Below are 20,872 nucleotides of genomic sequence, written 5' to 3'. Positions count from 1 at the left end.
GTGATAGTGTTTTTATTGTTGTTGTTGGTAATGATGGTGCAGTTGTTGCAGTAGATGACGCAGTTTCTGCCCTTGATGGTGTTGTTGCTGTTGTTGGTGATGATGGTTTGGTTGTTGTTGTTGGTGATGGTAGTACACCACCAGCTGGCGTCAAGTGAACTTGTGATGGTGGTAGATTGCTGAACGAGTCAAGTCGTAACCTGGTCGTCGATTTGGGAACTTCACAGTCGTTCTGAAACACAGGAAACAAATTATTATTGCTGCTATTATGATAGTTGTTATTAATTCCGGGGAAGCGTTAAACCCATAAAACTCATAAACGCCTGGGTGGAGGCGAAAATAGAGGTTAAACATGTTTGATCCAAGGAAGTGGAGAGTAGCATCTGGAGCACTTCACCAATGACACGAAAATCATCGTGAATTTCAGAATAAACACAGTCATTCCTAAGAGCAAAGTTCACCATTGTTATAAGTTCAAAATCGAATAGAAGAATCATTCTCCAATTATTTCTTGGAATTCAACGACTCCAAGTTTATAAACTGTCAATAATTTAGCAAATTTTTCTCTACCAAACGTGAACTCAAAATGGCTCCCATCTATATAAGATGCAACAGCCAATGAAGGTTCAGCTATTCATGAGAGCCCCTCATGGAAGGTTCCTTGATGTTGGTGAGGGGCTCTTGATTTAGGGAATTGGATCTGTGCTCCAGTTCCCCGAATTAAGCCTGAATGCCTTCCACATCCCCCCTCCCCTGGGCGCTGTATAATCCTACGGGTTTAGCGCTTCCCCCTTGATTATAATAATAATATTCATGAGAGGCTTACTAGTGTAATTTCTAGATGAAAATGCTGAGCCATTTAAAGAAATGTCATGCGCACTCACACTCCAATAACACTCATAACCTTCTTCTAGGTAATATATGCCAGCCTTGAACTCTGAAAGCTGATCAGAAAATTCTTTCTTAGACTATCGCAAGGAAACCAAATCCTGGAATTGCCTGTTTAATATTGACCAGAGGGCACCTGGGTATGCCAATATGTGGTTCATGAACCTTTTCCAAGTTAAATTTCACAGATTTTGAAAATTTGAAGTCGATCGACTGAGGCGTTCTCAAACAAAATCATTTAACCACCTTAAGGGACCTCTTAGGAGATACCTAATTACACTCTCTAGTCAGAATGGCCATATGTAATGCCCACAGGTATAGGTATCGACAATTTAATCAAAATATAATTTATTTTTTTATATATTTTTTTAAAACAATGCAAAACAAGGTGACAGAAATATATTAAAAAGATACACGAAAAATGGTTAATGCACAAGAATCCCAATAACCATAACACATAATAACGACACTATATATTACAATGATATTACTCTCACACACAACACACCATACATTACAGTAGTATTTTTCTTTTTATTTAAAAACACCACTAACAAGGTTATATATAATAAAAACACAACATTACAAGGGTATGAACAAGAGTGTCCAACAAACAACATCAAACACTGGAAATTATAAAGATTGCACAATAAAACATTGTGATAAAAACAGACACACATAATGACGCACATATACAAGCAATCACATACACACAACATGACACTACATTTGGCACATTACTAGGTATGGCTTCCGCCTGTCAACACACACGTATTCAAGACTTAATCTAAGATCTCAGGTGCCCACCAGAGCACCACGATACTCAAACATTAATTTAGGTGACTATCACGGGGTTTTAACATAAACAGGTATTTACAATTCAAAGAAGGCACAGGATAACACTATAAGTCACAAAAATAAAAACATCCAACAAAACTAATCCATGATGTGATATTTTACTTTTCAAATAAACACAAAGAAAAAATAATGCAAGCAGTTACATGTAATATAATATAATATTACTGAAAAGCATACTATAACACGGCATAAAGCATAAACATAAAATAAGAACCGATCACCAAAATATAATTTTATTGGGAATACGTTTTGATCATGGTTGAGCTTCATCAATATAACGTGCATGTTTTAGGTTCTTCAAAATAATTGGGTCACCTGTATTATACTTTTTTTTTAAATACTACTACTATTACGAATACTGTCACTATACTCCGAGTGAAAAGTAGTCTGGATAAAAGCTTCGTCTGAATACTGGGTCCTTACACTCATACTCTCCAGCCAGTTACACCACTATGTGCTGTATCTTACACTCACCGTAGCAGCGAAAGAATATTCCATATTGTCGATGTATAAGATGCTAAACGTACACCTCTTTCTCCTGTGTGAGTTGCTTCTGTTATTTTTGATACAGACGTATATTTTATAATTTTTTTAACTTTTCAATATTGGTGTGGTCACCCAGATTTCAGGACCGTAAGTCTTAAGCCAGCAACATGAAATAATGTAAGACCAGATCCACAGTTCACTTTTTCACTGTATCTTGTATTTGGTATTCAAGATTGTGTACACAGAAATGTATTCGTATAAATACACTTGAGAAATATTCGAAGTTTACATTAATCACTTTTACGGAATGAAATTTTCTTGACTGCTGGTGAAGAGGCTACAAGCAGCCTTAATATTTCTGGTACAGTTGATAGGCTTCATTCAACTCAATTAATCAACTAATGATGACATAATGCGAGTTGTGTTCATTCTATTACCTTGCACTTGCAATTTTCACTGCTAAAATTAAAGTCAAACCTTCAGAGTTGCATTTAATAACACACGTTCCATCTTAGAAGATTCTGTTAACAAATATAAGTACCATATTGCCACGACTACCGTCAGTGATAAGACTGAGTGACCAATCAACTTAATGATGTTGTTATCACCTCTCAGCCAATCAGATGCCTCGACACTGCTACATTATAATATTCAAAATTATTGTTAGAGAAGCGCTAAACCAGTAGGGATTCAACAAAGCCTGGAGAATGGGGGTAATGAGTTGTGATCCAAGGAAGGGGAGGGTGACTCCAATTCCGTGCATCAAGAGAGGTTCACAAGCATCAATGTACACACTCTTAAAAAGATAAACTCTCCAGTTATCCTTCTAATACTTCCATATTTTTTTTAGTAAAGATATTCTCCCTCTTTAAATGAAATTGAAACCAATACTTCCAAAAAAAAATAAAATAAAGTTATAATGAATACAAAAATAATTGGCATGTATTGCAGACTTAATGGAAAGCTTCTGGTTATGCAGAGCTTGTCCGTGTTAAGATAAGTAGGTGGTTACAGTGTCCTCGATTCTTATGTTCCTTCTTGGTGGAGACTCTTGACTTAACCATCTACACAATAGTAGCGTGACTCACGAAATCATATTAACACGACAGCAAACGAATCAGGGGGTGGGTGGGTCTTGAACCCACGGTAAGTGACTCACTTGCCATGGGTTCAAATCCCCCTCGTTCCCTGATTTGATAAACATAATAGAAGATTGTCCTCGCTCTACAACATAGATGGTCCTCTACAAATATCCTTGGTATGGGGTGTCCAGTCTTATATCTAGTACGATATATACACCGAGAGGTATACGAGTATATCTCTCAGAGACAGTTTACCTTAATCCCTATTTTCTGGGCTATAGTATACTTGCTGGTAGTGAACAGGTTATATGCAGCCTTAATAACCCTCGCGAAGTCGATAGGTTTTAAAGTCAATTAATAAACCTACCATCTGCTATCTGCCACATGTATGTACGTGGCCCGGTGGCCTGGTGGCTAAAGCTCCCGCTTCACACACGGAGGGCCCGGGTTCGATTCCCGGCGGGTGGAAACATTTCGACACGTTTCCTTACACCTATTGTCCTGTTCACCTAGCAGCAAATAGGTACCTGGGTGTTAGTCGACTGGTGTGGGTCGCATCCTGGGGGACAAGATTAAGGACCCCAATGGAAATAAGTTAGACAGTCCTCGATGACGCACTGACTTTCTTGGGTTATCCTGGGTGGCTAACTCTCCGGGGTTAAAAATCCGAACGAAATCTTATCTTATCTTATGAGATATCGCTACCCGAGGCAAATATTCGAGGGCAGGTTGGCATAGAGAGAGACATTTTGGTGCTGTTTTAATTTCTGGTGATATTTACAATAATATTAGTACAGGAGATTATTTTAACAAATTATGATTTTAAGGGAGAAACGCTTGGGGAATGAAGGGTAATCGGGTTTACTCCAAGGAAGGAAAAGGCAGCTTTAGTTCCTGACACCAAGAACCTTTACCATCCTCAAGGCACTTCACTTGAAGAGTTGTAATTATCAGTACTGATAAATATATATCCATGTACATGACGGGTTGAGAAGAAACGTAGATATATTTACTGAATGGAGCTTATGCTACTAGCTTAATCACCAATGTAGTTTTTACGGCCAATTTGTGGTCTTAACTATATCTGGTGTGTTCTTGATGAGGTTTGATGTGGCCTTGATCAGGTCTGGTGTGGTCTTGGCCAGTGCAAGGTGTAGCCTTGACCAAGTGTGGAGGTCTTGAGGAAGTCTAGTGTGGCCTCGATTTGGTCTGGTGTGGTCTTGATCAGCGCAGTTGTGACCTTGAGCAGGTCTTGTATGGTCTCGGTCAAGGGAGGTGTGGTCTTGACAAGGGCTAATGTGATCAATAAGGTCTAATGTGGTCTTAACAAGGTCTAATGTGATCTTAAAGTTTAGTGCGGTCCTTAGACCAGGTTTGATGTAATCTATAAAACCCAGGATGGTATGGTCCAGACCGGGTGTCGTGTGTCGCAAGGATATCTTATCTTTTCACTAATTCTGTGATCATAGCCTCTGCCAACAGAGCCTTTTATACCGACAGCTGGTGTCCCACAAGGCTCGTGTCTTAGTCCAATACTATTCAACATTTATGTTAATGATCTTCCTCAACCGGAGTTCAATGATACAATTATAACGCAATTTGCAGATGATGTTATCTATGTCGTCTCGTCAACTCCTGTAACAGGGAAATATAAGTATGAGCGGGTCGTAGAAAAAACGAATATTGAACTTCGCCGAACATCTATTTGGGAAAAGAAATGGAGAATTACGACCAACCCTGACAAAGTCCTTGTTAGTACGATAGGATGTTTTGCATCAACCATTGAAGACAAGGGGGAGGGGGGGTTCTCCATCAGAGGTACACCTGTAGCCATTAGAAACCCTAACAAGATCTTGGGATATGAAATAGACAGATTGCTCCACTAAACATCTCACGTCAGTAAAAAGATCAACATAGCCAAAGCCTGTCTTAGCAGTCTCTGTAGGTTTAATCAAGCCCCTTCATACGTCAAAAAAATATGTATAAAATGATGATAAGACCTATACTCGAACACCCATGTGTCTCAATGTCGTTAACAACAAAGACCAACATACTACGGTTACAATGGGTCCAGAATAGAGCTTTCCGCTTTATTACAGGTACCAGGAGGAGAGACAGAATCAGAATGGCAGAATTACACATCCAACAGGATATTGCTGCCTTGAACGTACGCCTTGATATGCTGAAGAGGCAACTCTATGCAATGCAAGAACTCTACATACCAGATAGAGAATATCCTCCCCAAGTTGAAAATACTACCGACTATATCATTAACACTCTTCCCCACAGGACCCAAAGAATGACTCTTCCACAGAGGCTGCGTCGCTTCATTCATACAGACGATTGCCAATGACCAATGATCTTGAGCAACCTCCCTGCAGACGAAGATGATTGGGTAACACCAGAATCCTTCTAAGTCTACTAAGTATATTATCGCCCCTAATTATGGAGATATCTTATATAATTTTTCTACTTTCACATCTACTATTGTAAATTCGCTGTATTTACTATGGCGGGACACCACCTTGAAAGAAGCCAACGTGCCCAGTGATTTTTACATGAATTGTCTATAAAATCATCGCTTTGCCTTGTTGTTGAAATATTCGTTATGCAATCGCAAAAAAAAGCAATTGCAACTTGTATACCTATTGAACATTAAAATGGTATAAAATACCGACAGATTGTTAGGTAAGACACATATGCAACAGTTAGGTATCTTTATTTCGAAACCTAACTGTTGCATATGTGTCTTACCTAACAATCTGTCGGTATTTTATACCATTTTAATGTTCATTCTGTCAGACACTGCAACACAAGGGTATCTTGGTACAGACCATCAACTTCGACAACCTCTACTAGTGAGAACGGCTTGGTTTGAGAGGGACCTGCCCTCCCAAAGCAACCTACGTCTCACCTCCTGGCACTATTTAAGGCTCCATCCTGTCACTTCAACTTCATATTGTTTCAGACAACGGAACAATGCTCTTCTCCAGACTGAGGGACTGACCACCTCAAAACTTTAAGGGTGATGGACTGATTACATCGTCTTCAAGTATCTTCTGCTTCTATCAACTTTTCTGTACTCGACTGAAGAAGCCTACTGTGTAGGCGAAACGTTTCGAAATAAAGATACCTAACTGTTGCATATGTGTCTTACCTAACAATCTGTCGGTATTTTATACCATTTTAATGTTCATTCTGTCAGACACTGCAACACAAGGGTATCTTGGTACAGACCATCAACTTCGACAACCTCTACTAGTGAGAACGGCTTGGTTTGAGAGGGACCTGCCCTCCCAAAGCAACCTACGTCTCACCTCCTGGCACTATTTAAGGCTCCATCCTGTCACTTCAACTTCATATTGTTTCAGACAACGGAACAATGCTCTTCTCCAGACTGAGGGACTGACCACCTCAAAACTTTAAGGGTGATGGACTGATTACATCGTCTTCAAGTATCTTCTGCTTCTATCAACTTTTCTGTACTCGACTGAAGAAGCCTACTGTGTAGGCGAAACGTTTCGAAATAAAGATACCTAACTGTTGCATATGTGTCTTACCTAACAATCTGTCGGTATTTTATACCATTTTAATGTTCATTCTGTCAGACACTGCAACACAAGGGTATCTTGGTACAGACCATCAACTTCGACAACCTCTACTAGTGAGAACGGCTTGGTTTGAGAGGGACCTGCCCTCCCAAAGCAACCTACGTCTCACCTCCTGGCACTGTTTAAGGCTCCATCCTGTCACTTCAACTTCATATTGTTTCAGACAACGGAACAATGCTCTTCTCCAGACTGAGGGACTGACCACCTCAAAACTTTAAGGGTGATGGACTGATTACATCGTCTTCAAGTATCTTCTGCTTCTATCAACTTTTCTGTACTCGACTGAAGAAGCCTACTGTGTAGGCGAAACGTTTCGAAATAAAGATACCTAACTGTTGCATATGTGTCTTACCTAACAATCTGTCGGTATTTTATACCATTTTAATGTTCATTCTGTCAGACACTGCAACACAAGGGTATCTTGGTACAGACCATCAACTTCGACAACCTCTACTAGTGAGAACGGCTTGGTTTGAGAGGGACCTGCCCTCCCAAAGCAACCTACGTCTCACCTCCTGGCACTATTTAAGGCTCCATCCTGTCACTTCAACTTCATATTGTTTCAGACAACGGAACAATGCTCTTCTCCAGACTGAGGGACTGACCACCTCAAAACTTTAAGGGTGATGGACTGATTACATCGTCAAGTATCTTCTGCTTCTATCAACTTTTCTGTACTCGACTGAAGAAGCCTACTGTGTAGGCGAAACGTTTCGAAATAAAGATACTTGTATACCTATTACCGACTCAGAGTCATGTACCTATATATCTGTTATATCTGTGTGACTCTGATGGGTAAGTGTTACACTCCTTTCAATAATTTTCTGTTATTACACACACACTTTTTAAATTGCACCAAAGTGGTTGGGTCACTTCCCTTTTATATCCTACCTCGTTCCCCCTCCCATCCTTTTTCCATATTTCTATCCTTACCCATCCTTCTTCCTTACACGTATTCTTACCAAAGCTCTGGTCGTAAGTTGAAGCCTCTGCCAGATAGTTACCTGATGACTACTCTTACAGGGAGTGGCAAGACACTATGTATTTCTGGAATTTAAACATATAAACGAATTACATGTGTAGAATACAGCAGCATGAAGATTGGTTGTGTTTCTTATTCTTAAAAGAATTTTTAGGCTCTCCATTATGTGGGTTTAAACAAATCAAGAACTATAGTTCTATAGTCACTGATGTTACTGTCGTATTTTCCTTTTTTTTGTCAAACAAATTAACTCTTAGAATTGGGGTGCAAAATGTAGTGTGGTAGGCTACTTAACACATCATCTGCCACACTTGTTTTGTTTCCTGACGACTAAAAAATACCTCCAGCTGGAACTTAACCAGAGAAAATATCAGTGTAATTACCCAGATAGTGCAGCTCCACATAGGCACAACACATAATCGCAAATAACAAATCAGATAAGCATTGATAAAAGCTCAGTGAGCAGCGCAGGACAACATTTTAACCCTAGCAGGTGAGGGGTGTCCAAGTCCTCTGGCGAGTGATTCGTGTTTGTGAGGGGTATTGTGTAGATTGTGAATTGATCGATCTATTATGGGCCAGTAGACCTTCTGTAGTGCTCGACATTTCTTATGTTTTTGAGGTAAAGTGAATTATATTTCAACATGAACATAAACTATTTGCTTGGTGAAAAAAAAAATCACGCTATCCGTGATTTCGTTAGTGATTATTTTTTAGTCAGGACGCACAGATATCTCCTAACATTAACATGTCTCCACCACCATTACCTGACACAGGTAATTTAAATATGAACACGCCTTGTCATATGCTTGAAGGACAGTGAGTAGGAAGGGGGAGTAGTGTTTTGTCCATCGAGAAACAAGTGTCTCTTAATATTGGTCGTAAGCATCAGATGACCCATTCAATGAACAAGGATGCGCTGGCCTACCCCAGCTAGGGTCCATACCATATTATAAAAATAACGGATCACTGCATAACAGTGAAGCTTAGGATGGTGAATCTCTTAAAGAGTATCTTAAATGTGGGAGCTGAGCTGTTATGGTGCGTCTGAAAGTGTACCTGAATCGGACGAGTCCTGAGCGTGTTCGAAAATAAACAACGATTACTGAGATACAGATAATGTAGTTTATTAAGTTTATATAGCCAAAAAATACTGAAATTATATATCAGGAAGTATCTAGATGTGTAGCTAGTTTTTTTTTTTTTTTTAAATCTTAAGATTCTTGACATCAGGAAATGCTAAAAGAAGACTTGGCAGATGAAGACGATTAACAGTCAAGAACAGCAAGTAAACCAGGATGTTAGTGTCATGAACGACCCACAAACACGTAGGTCGCTTGGCTGGCAATTCCCATGGTCTGACCCAGTATGGTAATAGGAATTGATAATTTTTTCTTACCCTATATACTTGGCCTAATAATGTACCTTCACGTCCGAAGGAACTCATTCTACTGTTGTTGTTATTATTATTATTATTATTATTATTATTATACTTTTCAGTCAGTTGTATGTCCAACATAATGGAGAATAGCACCTGTGGTGTGTGCAGTCTTACATATGACACGGAGCAACATGTTCCCTTGGTAATGAAGTGTGGTCACGACTACTGTAGACAGTGCCTGCAGAAGTTGGTGAAGAAGGAGAGCTTGACGTGCCCTTTTCCCGCCTGTAGGGCTCGCTACGAGAAACTCAATATGAGTGAACTCACGAAGGTCCTCGGGTTGATCCCTAAAACGAAGATACCGGTACCTCGAATTGTCTCACCTACCACTGACACTTCAATTCAGGTATATAATAATAATTTCTCTATTAACTATAATAATAATAATAATTATTATTATTATTGTAGTTGTTGTTATATTCAAGGGAAAGCACTGAACTTAGTTCATACAGTACCTGTGAATGGGAGGCAATCAGGTTTGATCCTATCAAGAGCACCTCCCTTCAAGGAAAAAGGGACATTCAAATATAGCCATTTTTCTTTCAGTGTTAATGATGGATTTGCGATTTTATAAACGGCAGCCTTCGAGGAAGAGGCATTGATGCTGGTAAAGGGATCTCGATCCTTGAAATTGGAGTTACCCCTCTCCTTCCTCGAATCAAATTTCATTGTAGCTCCTCTGTTTATCTGCTTTGCTTCCTCCACAGGTGAAAATCAATGACCTTGACGGTATCACAGTTGGTATTAAAACGTCTCCGGAGGAAACGCTTTCAGACTTAAAGAAAAGACTAGAGGCCAAATATGGTAGCATTCCTGCAAGCACGAGAATCCTCTTCCGGGGAACACTAGTGAAGGATGATTCTACCATGGCGCAGATCGGCATGAAAGAAGGATACACTCTCACTGTGTCCACATCCTACCTGGGAGGCGTAGAAAAACTACATTTCACTCGACCCAGAGCGAAATGTACTCTAATAACAGGAATGACTCCAGACGTTTTATATTAGTAGGGCTTAGTGGTGGCAATCTGGTAGGTAAATTACTCAATAAAATAATATATAATGAAGTCATTAATTCAAATGACATGATAGTTTTAAAGATCATTATTCCAGTTTATATACATTGCAGTGTGTGCATTTATTAGTGTTCAAGAGATCGGGCAGACACCACTCCCACGAACCCTTCTAGGGAGGGGACGGTGCCAGAGCCAGAGCTGACTACCACCTGCAGCTCACAAGACTGCCATTCCCACGAGCCCCCTGGGGCGGGGAAGATGGTTGACCAGAGGCCTAGCTTCTCCCTACGAGCCCCGTGAGGGCGGGGAATGGAGCTATGCCTGGGGACAGTTGGTCCCGGAAGACGAGGAGGTACTTGTACCTCCTCCCATGGGAGACATAGGTCTCAAGACACTCCCAAGACAGGGAGCCAAGACCGGGTTACCGTCTGGAAAAGACCCGGACCGGGACAGTACCGGCGAATCACAAACAAATTATTAGTGCATAATCACTGTGTATATATCAATATATAAACAACATGAGTGTACAACTTAATGTACGAAAAAAATCATATAACACGTGATTACAAATGTTTCTAAAAATACCATAGTGAAAATATGAAATAAAACCTGAGCGTTTTCAAGTGCTTATACACATGGCTGTCTGAAGACGTGTGTGTAAGCACATGGCATTTTTACATCTTAATTTGTATATTCTGAGAGATGTGTATATAACAGTTTGTACTATTTACACCAAGAGATGTTTATATCTAAATATAATTATTATTATTCCATTAATACACTGAAAGATGCAAATATCTTAGTGTATATTAACCATGAGAAGTGTACATAGTAGGGAGAAATAAGTCTGACCAGTCTCCGAAAGAGTGGTGTCCTGATGTTAATGCTGACTAAGTCGGGTCTTCCTGGTCCTCCCTGGTCGCCACTATCACCAGCTGTTATATTTAGTTACCTGCTTTCCTCCCTATTCTCTCTCTTTTAAGTCGTGTCGTTATTGTTTTTTCTCTCCTTAATAATAAATTATGTCATCTTTCATATGTCCATTCCTCTATACCCCACAATGGAAATAAGTCACTTCGATTTTTTGGGGGTCATCCTAGGTAATTTACACACAAGTTATTATTTATGATAATTTGTGTAACTGTATTTATTTGTACCTGTACCTAATTAAACTTATTTTTTATGTCTTTGTTTCAATTCTTATCCTTATCCCTTCACATTGTGACGACATATAATATGATGAATGACGAAGAATTGAGAGGACCGACTCATTGCCTGCAATGGTGTACAGCCTTGCGGTAAGGCTGAAGATGCTCTGGTATGCCTGAGGCATTATGAATAAATGGAAGAACAGTTATTGTTTTAGACCTCTAGTGTGATGCAGTTCAGATGGGCTTGTGAGGTCTCTAGGGAGACCTAATTATATGGTCACACCTTGCCTTGGCAAACGTCTGTAGCCACGCCCACGTCTGAGGTCTTTGGTCGTACACGTGGTTGTGGAGGGTGCTTGGACCACCATAAAAGCCCAAGGAAGAGCTGAGTAGGGAGATTCGAGCTGAGCTGCTGCTGGGGTGCAGAGCTCCTGAGCAGAGATTCGAGCGGAGCTGCTGCTGGGGTGCAGAGCTCCTGAGCAGAGACTTCGAGCGGAGCTGCTGCTGGGGTGCAGGGCTCGGGAGAAGGCTGCTGAAGTCTCTGGAGGACTGTTGGAGGCAGTGGGCAGAGTACTGGCTTGGCGCAGTACTCGTGCTGTGTAGGTCTTGGGACCTGTGGCTTAGTTCCTGTAGCGAACTGTCCTCTGTACTATATTGTAAGTTATATTCATTTTGGTCAAGTTGATTGTGTTCCCTGTCTCACTGCTTACATACCATCCCATTTATCTAAACCATATAATTAGGTCTCCCTAGAGACCTCACAAGCCCATCTGAACTGCATCACACTAGAGCAGTTATATAATAATGTTCCAGATGAACAGAATGCAATTTACATGTATCGTTTACATAAGCTCAGCGGTTGAGTGTTTTTTTTTGTGTGGGGCTGTGAAAGGAGAGTTATAAGTATTAATATAAATCCAGATTTGTTGCCATTTCTGTAACTCATTCCTCACGAACACCGGTGTCATGAAACTGTCGTAGGCTTCCTATACGCAGCAGCAGGTTTTAGGCTATGCAGCACTCCAATTTTTTTTTATTTGGTACGACGCTCCCTGAAAGGCATTTTGCATCGAGTGACACATCATTTTAAAGCTTTTTTTTAATAATGATTTCAAAATCATATATATTTCTAACCAATCTTGATCAGTTTTAAAACGAAAATTTATGTGGATGTGAGATCCCCCACGTCCACTTCCTGACAACTGTTATTATTGTTCTTGATGGGCCGGTACTCTCCCGGCCCGTGTCTTTTCCAGATGGTGACCCGGTCTTGGCTCCCTGTCTTGGGAGTGTCTTGAAACCTATGTCTCCCATGGGAGGAGGAGGTACAAGTACCTCCTCAGTTTCGGGACCAACTGTTCCCAGGCTTAGCCCCATTCCCCGCCCTCACGGGGCTCGTAGGGAGAAGCTAGGCCTCTTGTCTGCCATCTGCCCCACCCCAGGGGGGCTCGTGGGAGTGGCAGTCTTGTGAGCTGCATGTGGTAGCAAGCTCTGGCTCTGGCACCATCCCTGCCCTAGGAGGGCTCGTGAGAGTGGTGTCTTGGATCCTTCTTTCCTGACAAGATGGTTGTGGGGAACAAGGTTTTCGAAACCTTAGACAGTACTAAAATAAAAACTAAATTATTTGACTTTTTTACAATTCTAACATTTCTTGCGAGAAACGAAAAATATCTGGTCAGCACCGGGTTATTCTGAGTTATTATATGTGGATACACATGATGGAGTAAAAAGAGGTATGAGAATATTTATCGTAAGTATATGCCAAGATGATTGCTGACCTACCAGGGTGGTGTTACTTAGGGAGGCCTGGTCGTGGACCGGGTTGCGGGGACGTTGATCCCCGGAATACCCTCCAGGTACATACCCTCCAGGTAGCCAGGTTTGGTGTATTCATGAGCAGGGCTGAAAAAATCTTGATAACCAGACCTGATTTAGTCCTGACCATGCCTGGTACGGCTTTGGCCAGATCTGGTGTGGTTTTCATTAGAACTGGTGTGGTCTTCACTAGAACTGGTGTGGTCTTCACTAGAACTGGTGTGATCCTCACTAGAACTGGTGTGATCCTCACTAGAACTGGTGTGATCCTCACTAGAACTGGTGTGATCCTCACTAGAACTGGCGTGATCCTCACTAGAACTGGTGTGGGCTTCACTAGAACGGTTGTGGACTTTACAACATCTGCTATAGTAGTGACAAGCAGGTCTGGTGTGGTCTTGACGACCTTTATCGGACAACATGTCGGCCATGATACTAGTAGGTAATGAGTCAGTGTTTCCAGCGCTGAGTAAAATTTAGCTGTGGTAAGCCAGCAGATGCTTAATCAGAAATGTGTCAACTGACACATAACTAACAAATAAAACAGTGTCACCAGCTAGATCTCAAGTAGAGGGAAATACCTATGCAATTACTTTGATAAGGTGGCCCCACACAGGCACAACACACAATCGCACAAAAAAGTAACAGATAACGATTGATAATAGAACAGCAGTGGTGAGCAAAGAAAGTCAATCTTGTATCCTCAACATGTGAGGGTCGTCTCTGCTTCAGTGAGTAATTCCTGATTGTTAAAATTTGAGTGTTTACAATGCTTAGTGTGGTGGATTTTTACGAGAACAATCTCGTATTAACCTTCTACCCACAATCTGGGGAGAACTCTTGACACAAAAACAAATTGTAATATACTGGTGTATCCTGGAGACTTGTGTGACTTCAGGAACACTGAGGTCGCAATACCAACCATCTCAGCTCCCCAACTAGCTCCTGGACCCTAGATTAGGAATATATGGTTCCTGTATATGCATTTATGAAAATTTACGCTAGTAAAAGTGACTAAGTGGACTGTATAATTATAAGGAATTTAAGTGGACTTGACTCATTTAACTATTTTATGTTAAAAATATTCTAACGCCTCCTCTAGCAAGATTACAAGAAAACTGGCCAAAATCAAGTAACCTGACCTGTGGTGTGGATTATAATAAACTGAGAGGCGAGACTAAATTATTGATAATACAGCGTAATTCAATTTCCGCATTGCATTTTCTCTCGTCCAATCACTAAATTCTTCCTTTTCCTCACCTAGCTGGACATTTACAGACATCTGGCCTCGTTACTTACATTGCAACGTTTAACTGTCCTCTAATATTACTTACGGACACTTTTTTTTACGAGAAACATTCGCCAACGCACTTGTTGTTCTCCTTCCCGTACCGCCATCTTTGTTTCTCCTCTCCTATCTCGTACACATATATTTACTCAAATTTAGTGTTATTTCTGGGGATGTGTAACACATTTTCCTTATCAGAATATTAATTCCTTTAATATTACAATAATTCCACTTTACTTATTACATTATATAAGGAAATTATAGGAAACATTTTAGTTTCCCTGTGGCATATCACCTTTCAAGTTAAAATAAAATTATTAAATAAACATTATTATCTCTATCAGTTGTTACATATAAATCATAGGAAATTTTCAACATCTTAGGATACCCATACATGGGTATCCCAAGATGCTGATACCCTCACACGGGTATCCCAAGATGTTGATATCCTCACACGGGTATCCCAAGATACTGATATCCTCACACGGGTATCCCAAGATACTGATATCCTCACACGGGTATCCCAAGATGCTGATATCCTCACACGGGTATCCCAAGATGTTGATATCCTCACACGGGTATCCCAAGATGCTGATACCCCTCACACGGGTATCCCAAGATGCTGATATCCTCACACGGGTATCCCAAGATGCTGATATCCTCACACGGGTATCCCAAGGTGCTGATATCCTCACACGGGTATCCCAAGATGTTGATATCCTCACACGGGTATCCCAAGATGCTGATATCCTCACACGGGTATCCCAAAATGAAGTTACCCTCAAAGTATCCAAGATATAACGAATTAATGTGATTTTGTTGCAACTTTGCAAATTGTGGAAAATTGCATTTATCTGAATGTATCATTATATACATAACAGTAAATGAAAAGATAATTATTATTTATCAGTTAGACAAGTAGGAATTTGGGACACCTAGGTCGCAAAAAATGTCCCCCTTCGATACCTAGCACTGTCATATCCACAAGTTGCTCTGGACCTATTAATTACCAATGAAATATGTATAACCAGGAATATTGGTAAATATTTAAATTTTGTGGACTGTATATTAAAATTAAAAAATAATTATAGATATACACAATTACATAACAGAAAGAGAATATCTTAATATCACTCACCAATTTGACTGGAGATTATGGTGTATCATACTCAGAAAACCTCACTGTCTAAATTTATGAAAATACTGGCCAGAATTAAACATAAACAGACTTATCTGAGGTTCCTGGAGCTGTCTTGTCCAGTCGCCTGATACTCAAATTATGCAGGAATGCACATGCAACAATTTCGTCTCCTATTTAAGAGGTGTCAGCCCAATTTTAACCTCTAGAGCACGAAAAATTCTTCCCATTACACCAACGTTCTAATACAAATTCAAAACCAAGATGGCGAGTGTCTCTTCTTTTTTTCGATAACATACTTCTTTTAAAAATACAATATAGGGCATCTATTTACCTATAAATTACCGTATTTCCGGAAAATATATACAGTATTTTCCACACAAATAACAATATTAGATTTTTTTTGTATTTGTCGTATACAATAAATTATTATTACAAAATACATAACTATCTTCATCCTGTACAGCAAGACACAAAAGAATTAAGAAACATAATTAAAGTATACATGTAATAAGAATTTGCATGAAACATAACCTTAATTTTTGAAGGGGTGGAGGGGTAAGCCAGTGGAAGGCCTCGGTCAGATGACCAAAAGTTCCAGCTGCGGGTCATATGACTAAGACCCGCGTCAGGAAACACTTGTCCTGTTTCCTGACGAATATTACCTAACCTATATGATGATGCAGATAAGGACTGAGTGGCGTGCAGAGTTCTGGTGATGCCGGGGGCCAATTCCTTGATTGTATGCCCCCTCCCCATTTGGATTCCCGGGGCCTCTGCCCTCCCGTCTGCACGCCACTGCTAGGACTATAATTTACTAGTGGCTAATAGCTTTATTTGTATTCACAGGAGCGAGGAGAGAGCAGATATCATTGCCACAGGACCTTCCCTGCATTACTGACTTCCATACACACTTGCACTAGACATACAAAGTACCAAACATATCGTGGAACGTACAAGCCAATTGGTCCTACCTTGACTGCCGAAAATTGGAATTTAAGTCACAACAGCCTAGTTTACTTTCCAGGGCTTGAAATGGAGAACTACCAGACGACAGTGGGAAGAGAGGACCAATCATCAAGCTCTGGAGGTAAGGTTATTGTATATAGGCTTGGTTAAGCTTTGTTAATGGGGTTTAAAGCCTATCGTACTAAACAAAAGGTCACTAATAATGTCTCATGCCACCTGTTCACCATCTGCCAAGGATATTTTGATTACTAAAATAGAGATTAAAATAAACTCTCATATATATTAAGCTACATACCCCCTCACAGAGTATATATAACCTTGTATGTAGTCTCTCAAGTGTATATATATATATATATATATATATATATATATATATATATATATATATATATATATATATATATATATATATATATATATATATATATATATATATATATATATATATACTTATCTTTAGTTGTAGTACATTAGCATGACTTTATACCAGCGAAGTCTCAAGCACTGGTGACAGCAGCAGTACCCACCAAGCATGGCATTAATATCAAGTGTATTAATGCTCTGTGATGAAGTCACAGAGTGAAGTGTGGACTGGATAATGCAAGTAAGACAGTGAAAGGAATTAATTTTATTCGTGAAAATAAATAAATGGTTACATAGATCAATTTAAATTGACCCATCTCATTTGTTTTGTATTACTGTTGGTTGTCCTAACGCCAGCATACACTAGTATTGCCGGACTGACTAGCACTGACATTACAAGACAGATCTACCGAATCGAACTCACTTAGATGATTTAAGTCCATGAACACACCTCACATGCTTGAAGGACACTGAACAGGAAGGGGGAGTAGTGTTTTGTCCACCAGGAAAAACACAGTGTCTCATAACAAGGATCGTAAGCATCAGATGACCCATTCAGTAGTGAAGGATGCGCTGGCCTACCCCAGCTAGGCTCCATACTATATTATAAAAATAACTGAATACTGCATTATAGTGAAGCTTAGGATGGTGAATCTCTTAAGAGTATGCTAAAGAATGTCCGAGTTGAACTGCTGTGGCTGCTTGTCTGAAGGTTTACCTGAATAGGAGGAGTGTGTATGAATGTACTCTTCTTTTGTGGAGGGTGGGGAGATAACCTTCTACTGTGTTTCCTTGACTCATACAGCTAGATAGTACACCGACAGATAAAAATCGAGACAGTAGACAGTTCTCGGTAGATAACAGAGCACTTGGAAGTCCACTGCCAAGTATTCTGTCAGTCCTACGTACTCCCATTATTATTAGATATTCTTTTCAGTTAGTTCTATGTCCGATAGAAGCAACAAAAACACATGTGGGGTGTGCTGTCAGAAGTATGCGCCAGGAAAGCATGATCCCCTTCTGCTTCCCTGCGGTCACGACTTCTGTAGGATGTGCCTGGAGAAGCTCGAGACGGCGGAGGGCTTACTGTGCCCTTCTCCCACCTGCGGGAATCACCACTGTACACTCAAAGTGATCAACCTCGCTATCATCTACGACATACTCCGCGACACACATTCTACACCTCAGACACTCTACACTCGCTCTCAGGTTAGCCAAACTACAACTCTGTTTTCATATATAATTTTAAATAAAATATAAAAAACTTTACTTTGTATTTATTATATAATTTTATTATTATTATTATTATTATTATTATTATTATTATTATTATTATTATTGTTGTTGTTGTTGTAATTTTTATTTTAATATAAGTTATATTATAATTTATATTTCATTCAAGAGGGTCATTGCACCCATAGGAGTAACATAGTGCCTGGGGAATGGGCGTTAATTAGGTTTGATCCGAGGAAGAGAAAAGCAGCTTCGATTCCTTGTGTCAAGAGTACCTCCCTAGAAGGAACGTTGGACCTACAAACACAACCTTTTTTTTCCTACCTGCGTTAATTATGATTTTGTGATCTTATGAATAGCACCCTTCAAGTGAATGTTGAATAATAATAATAATACATGTAATAATAATAATGTTGCGTCAGAGGCAGAATCAGTAAGGTTGGTGAGGCGCCGGAGATCTCGTGATTTCAGAAATTTAGACACTTCAGTTACTCCTCTCCTTTTACTGTGATCTGCGTCCTCCTTCCGCAGGAACTGCAGGTGAAGATTATTGACATGATGGGCCACATGGGCTCCATTAAGATCTCTCTGGGGGAAACAATCGGCGACGTGAAGAAGAGACTCGAGGCCAGGTACGGCAGTAACCCTGTAGAGACGAGCATCATCTTCAAGGGCATCACAAGGCATGACCAATGTACCATACAGGAGCTAGGCCTTACAACTGGAAGCACCCTCCAGGTGACCTCCATCTTCTTGGGTGGAGGAGAGCTATATTTCGCTTTACCCAGAGCTAAATGTACTCTGTAATAAAGGTTTTGGCCTATATATCTACCATGCTTATCGGTAATTTCCTGCCATTCTACATGGGACACGACTCTACAAGTATCGACAACCAGGAAGAGGACTGGGATTCGAGATGTGTAAACAAGCAGAGTGGCAGGATTGTAGGCAAAGTCACAACTGACTCCTTCATTCCCGAAGGATCGAAGACGCTACTCGTGACGAAAGGACCGTGTTTTTTTTTTTTTACCTACACCTTACTGGCAACACCATACCAGCTCCGGAGTGGCATGATTATTAAAGAGTATTGTATACAAAATAATGCAAGCGAAAAGTCAGTTGAAAAATGCTTGCTAGCACCACTATGTATAAGAAGTAGTGTAAGCGAATGCAACTCTGCAAGTTAAAAAAAAATCAATAACAAGTTGCTTTAGTTATAATTCTCACATTATCTGGATTTGGTATACGACTGGTAAATTCAGAATGGATTCTGACAGCTGAATGAGGTATTAAATATTAGATACGCAGGAAATAACTTCCAAAATTTTAAGTTTACTTAAATGCTGGTTATTTGTGTACTGATCCAGCCAAGTATTGTGATTCTTTATTCTTTGAATCCAGATGAATTTAAAATGATAGCTAAAACATATAATATGGTGGAATATTTCACCCACCTGTAGCCCTTCCCTGGGGGATGAGAGAGATGGATGGATAAAAAAAATCCACCACAAATAATACTCTGGATTTGAGAATTCTTGAGAGCTTATTATTAAACAGCTGAAATCTGGACTGAAAGACAATATGTACTGGACATGTATACTCTGAAATAGTTACAGTTTACCCTCTTTTAGTGAGTTTGGTTTTCTGTTTATATTTTCGAAAGATGTAGAATTAGTGGAGATATAAATAATGTGTGTAAATGGAAAACAGGAATGAATAAAGGAGATAAATAACGTGTTGAAAATATTTAACCAAGACAGAGCTCGCAGCAACGGATTCAAGTTGGAGAAAGTTAGATTTAGAAATGATATTGGAAGTATTGGTTTGGCAGTAGGTTCAGGTTCAGGTAAATTTGCCAGGACGAGTCCTGTGTTGGCAATAGAGTTGTAGACGAGTGAACCAAACTCCCAGGTAGTGTAAATAAAGCAGAAACTTTGGGTAGCTTATAATACAGGGTGAATGGGTAGGTAAGTGAGGATGACTGGGTTTGACCTAGATCTTCCTAGTCTACTGCCACGTTCTTATCTTATTCACTCACGAAATTTGTCTTGGAGAGTAACTGTCAGATTCATGAAAAAATATATCATATAATCACCTTACTAATGTGTTTGATTTTGAAAAAATTCTCACGTTTTGTTAATATTGTATTGTAATTTTTATATTTATTTATGAGTGTTCCAAACATGATCAAGGGAATGAATTTATTATCGAAAGTTTGATGTTCGCTATATATATATATATATATATATATATATATATATATATATATATATATATATATATATATATATATATATATATATATATATATATATATATATATATATATATATATATATATATATATTTTTTTATCACACTGGCCGATTCCCACCAAGGCAGGGTCGCCCGAAAAAGAAAAACTTTCACCATCATTCACTCCATCACTGTCTTGCCAGAAGGGTGCTTTACACTACAGTTTTTAAACTGCAACATTAACACCCCTCCTTCAGAGTACAGGCACTGTACTTCCCATCTCCAGGACTCAAGTCCGGCCTGCCGGTTTCCCTGAA

General features: G+C 39.6%; 2 protein-coding genes across 6 annotated transcripts in view; one reads left to right on the top strand and one right to left on the bottom strand.

The window, feature by feature from the left end:
* The window catches only part of LOC128686896 (ubiquitin carboxyl-terminal hydrolase 2), a 15,974-nt gene extending 13,195 nt beyond the window's left edge, over window positions 1-2,779 (bottom strand). For both annotated transcript variants that reach the window (XM_053774113.2, XM_053774114.2), the window contains exons 1-2: window positions 2,221-2,779; window positions 1-232 (exon numbers count right to left, since the gene is read on the bottom strand). The exon at window positions 1-232 is cut by the window's left edge and continues 365 nt beyond it. In XM_053774113.2, coding sequence (XP_053630088.1) covers window positions 1-232; window positions 2,221-2,244 — 256 coding nt within the window. In that variant the 5' untranslated portion in view covers window positions 2,245-2,779. The remainder of the gene's footprint in view (window positions 233-2,220) is intronic.
* On the top strand, window positions 2,268-20,419 carry LOC128686897 (uncharacterized). 4 transcript variants are annotated; one of them, XM_053774117.2, is made up of 5 exons: window positions 2,268-2,288; window positions 9,408-9,694; window positions 16,605-16,845; window positions 18,025-18,296; window positions 18,852-20,419. In XM_053774117.2, the coding sequence occupies exons 2-5, from the start codon at window positions 9,416-9,418 to the stop codon at window positions 19,125-19,127; spliced, it is 1,068 nt and encodes a 355-aa protein (XP_053630092.2). In that variant the 5' UTR covers window positions 2,268-2,288; window positions 9,408-9,415; the 3' UTR covers window positions 19,128-20,419. The 4 variants fall into 4 exon arrangements, with proteins under 4 accessions (XP_053630092.2, XP_053630091.2, XP_053630090.2 ...); XM_053774116.2 differs by lacking the exon at window positions 2,268-2,288 and adding an exon at window positions 8,313-8,400; XM_053774115.2 differs by lacking the exon at window positions 2,268-2,288 and adding an exon at window positions 8,394-8,529.
* The last annotated feature ends 453 nt before the right edge of the window (window positions 20,420-20,872 follow it).

This window comes from Cherax quadricarinatus, chromosome 7, assembly GCF_038502225.1.
Source record: "Cherax quadricarinatus isolate ZL_2023a chromosome 7, ASM3850222v1, whole genome shotgun sequence".
Classification (NCBI taxonomy): Eukaryota; Metazoa; Arthropoda; class Malacostraca; order Decapoda; family Parastacidae; genus Cherax; species Cherax quadricarinatus.
This window is presented reverse-complemented; position numbering and strand designations above follow the sequence as displayed.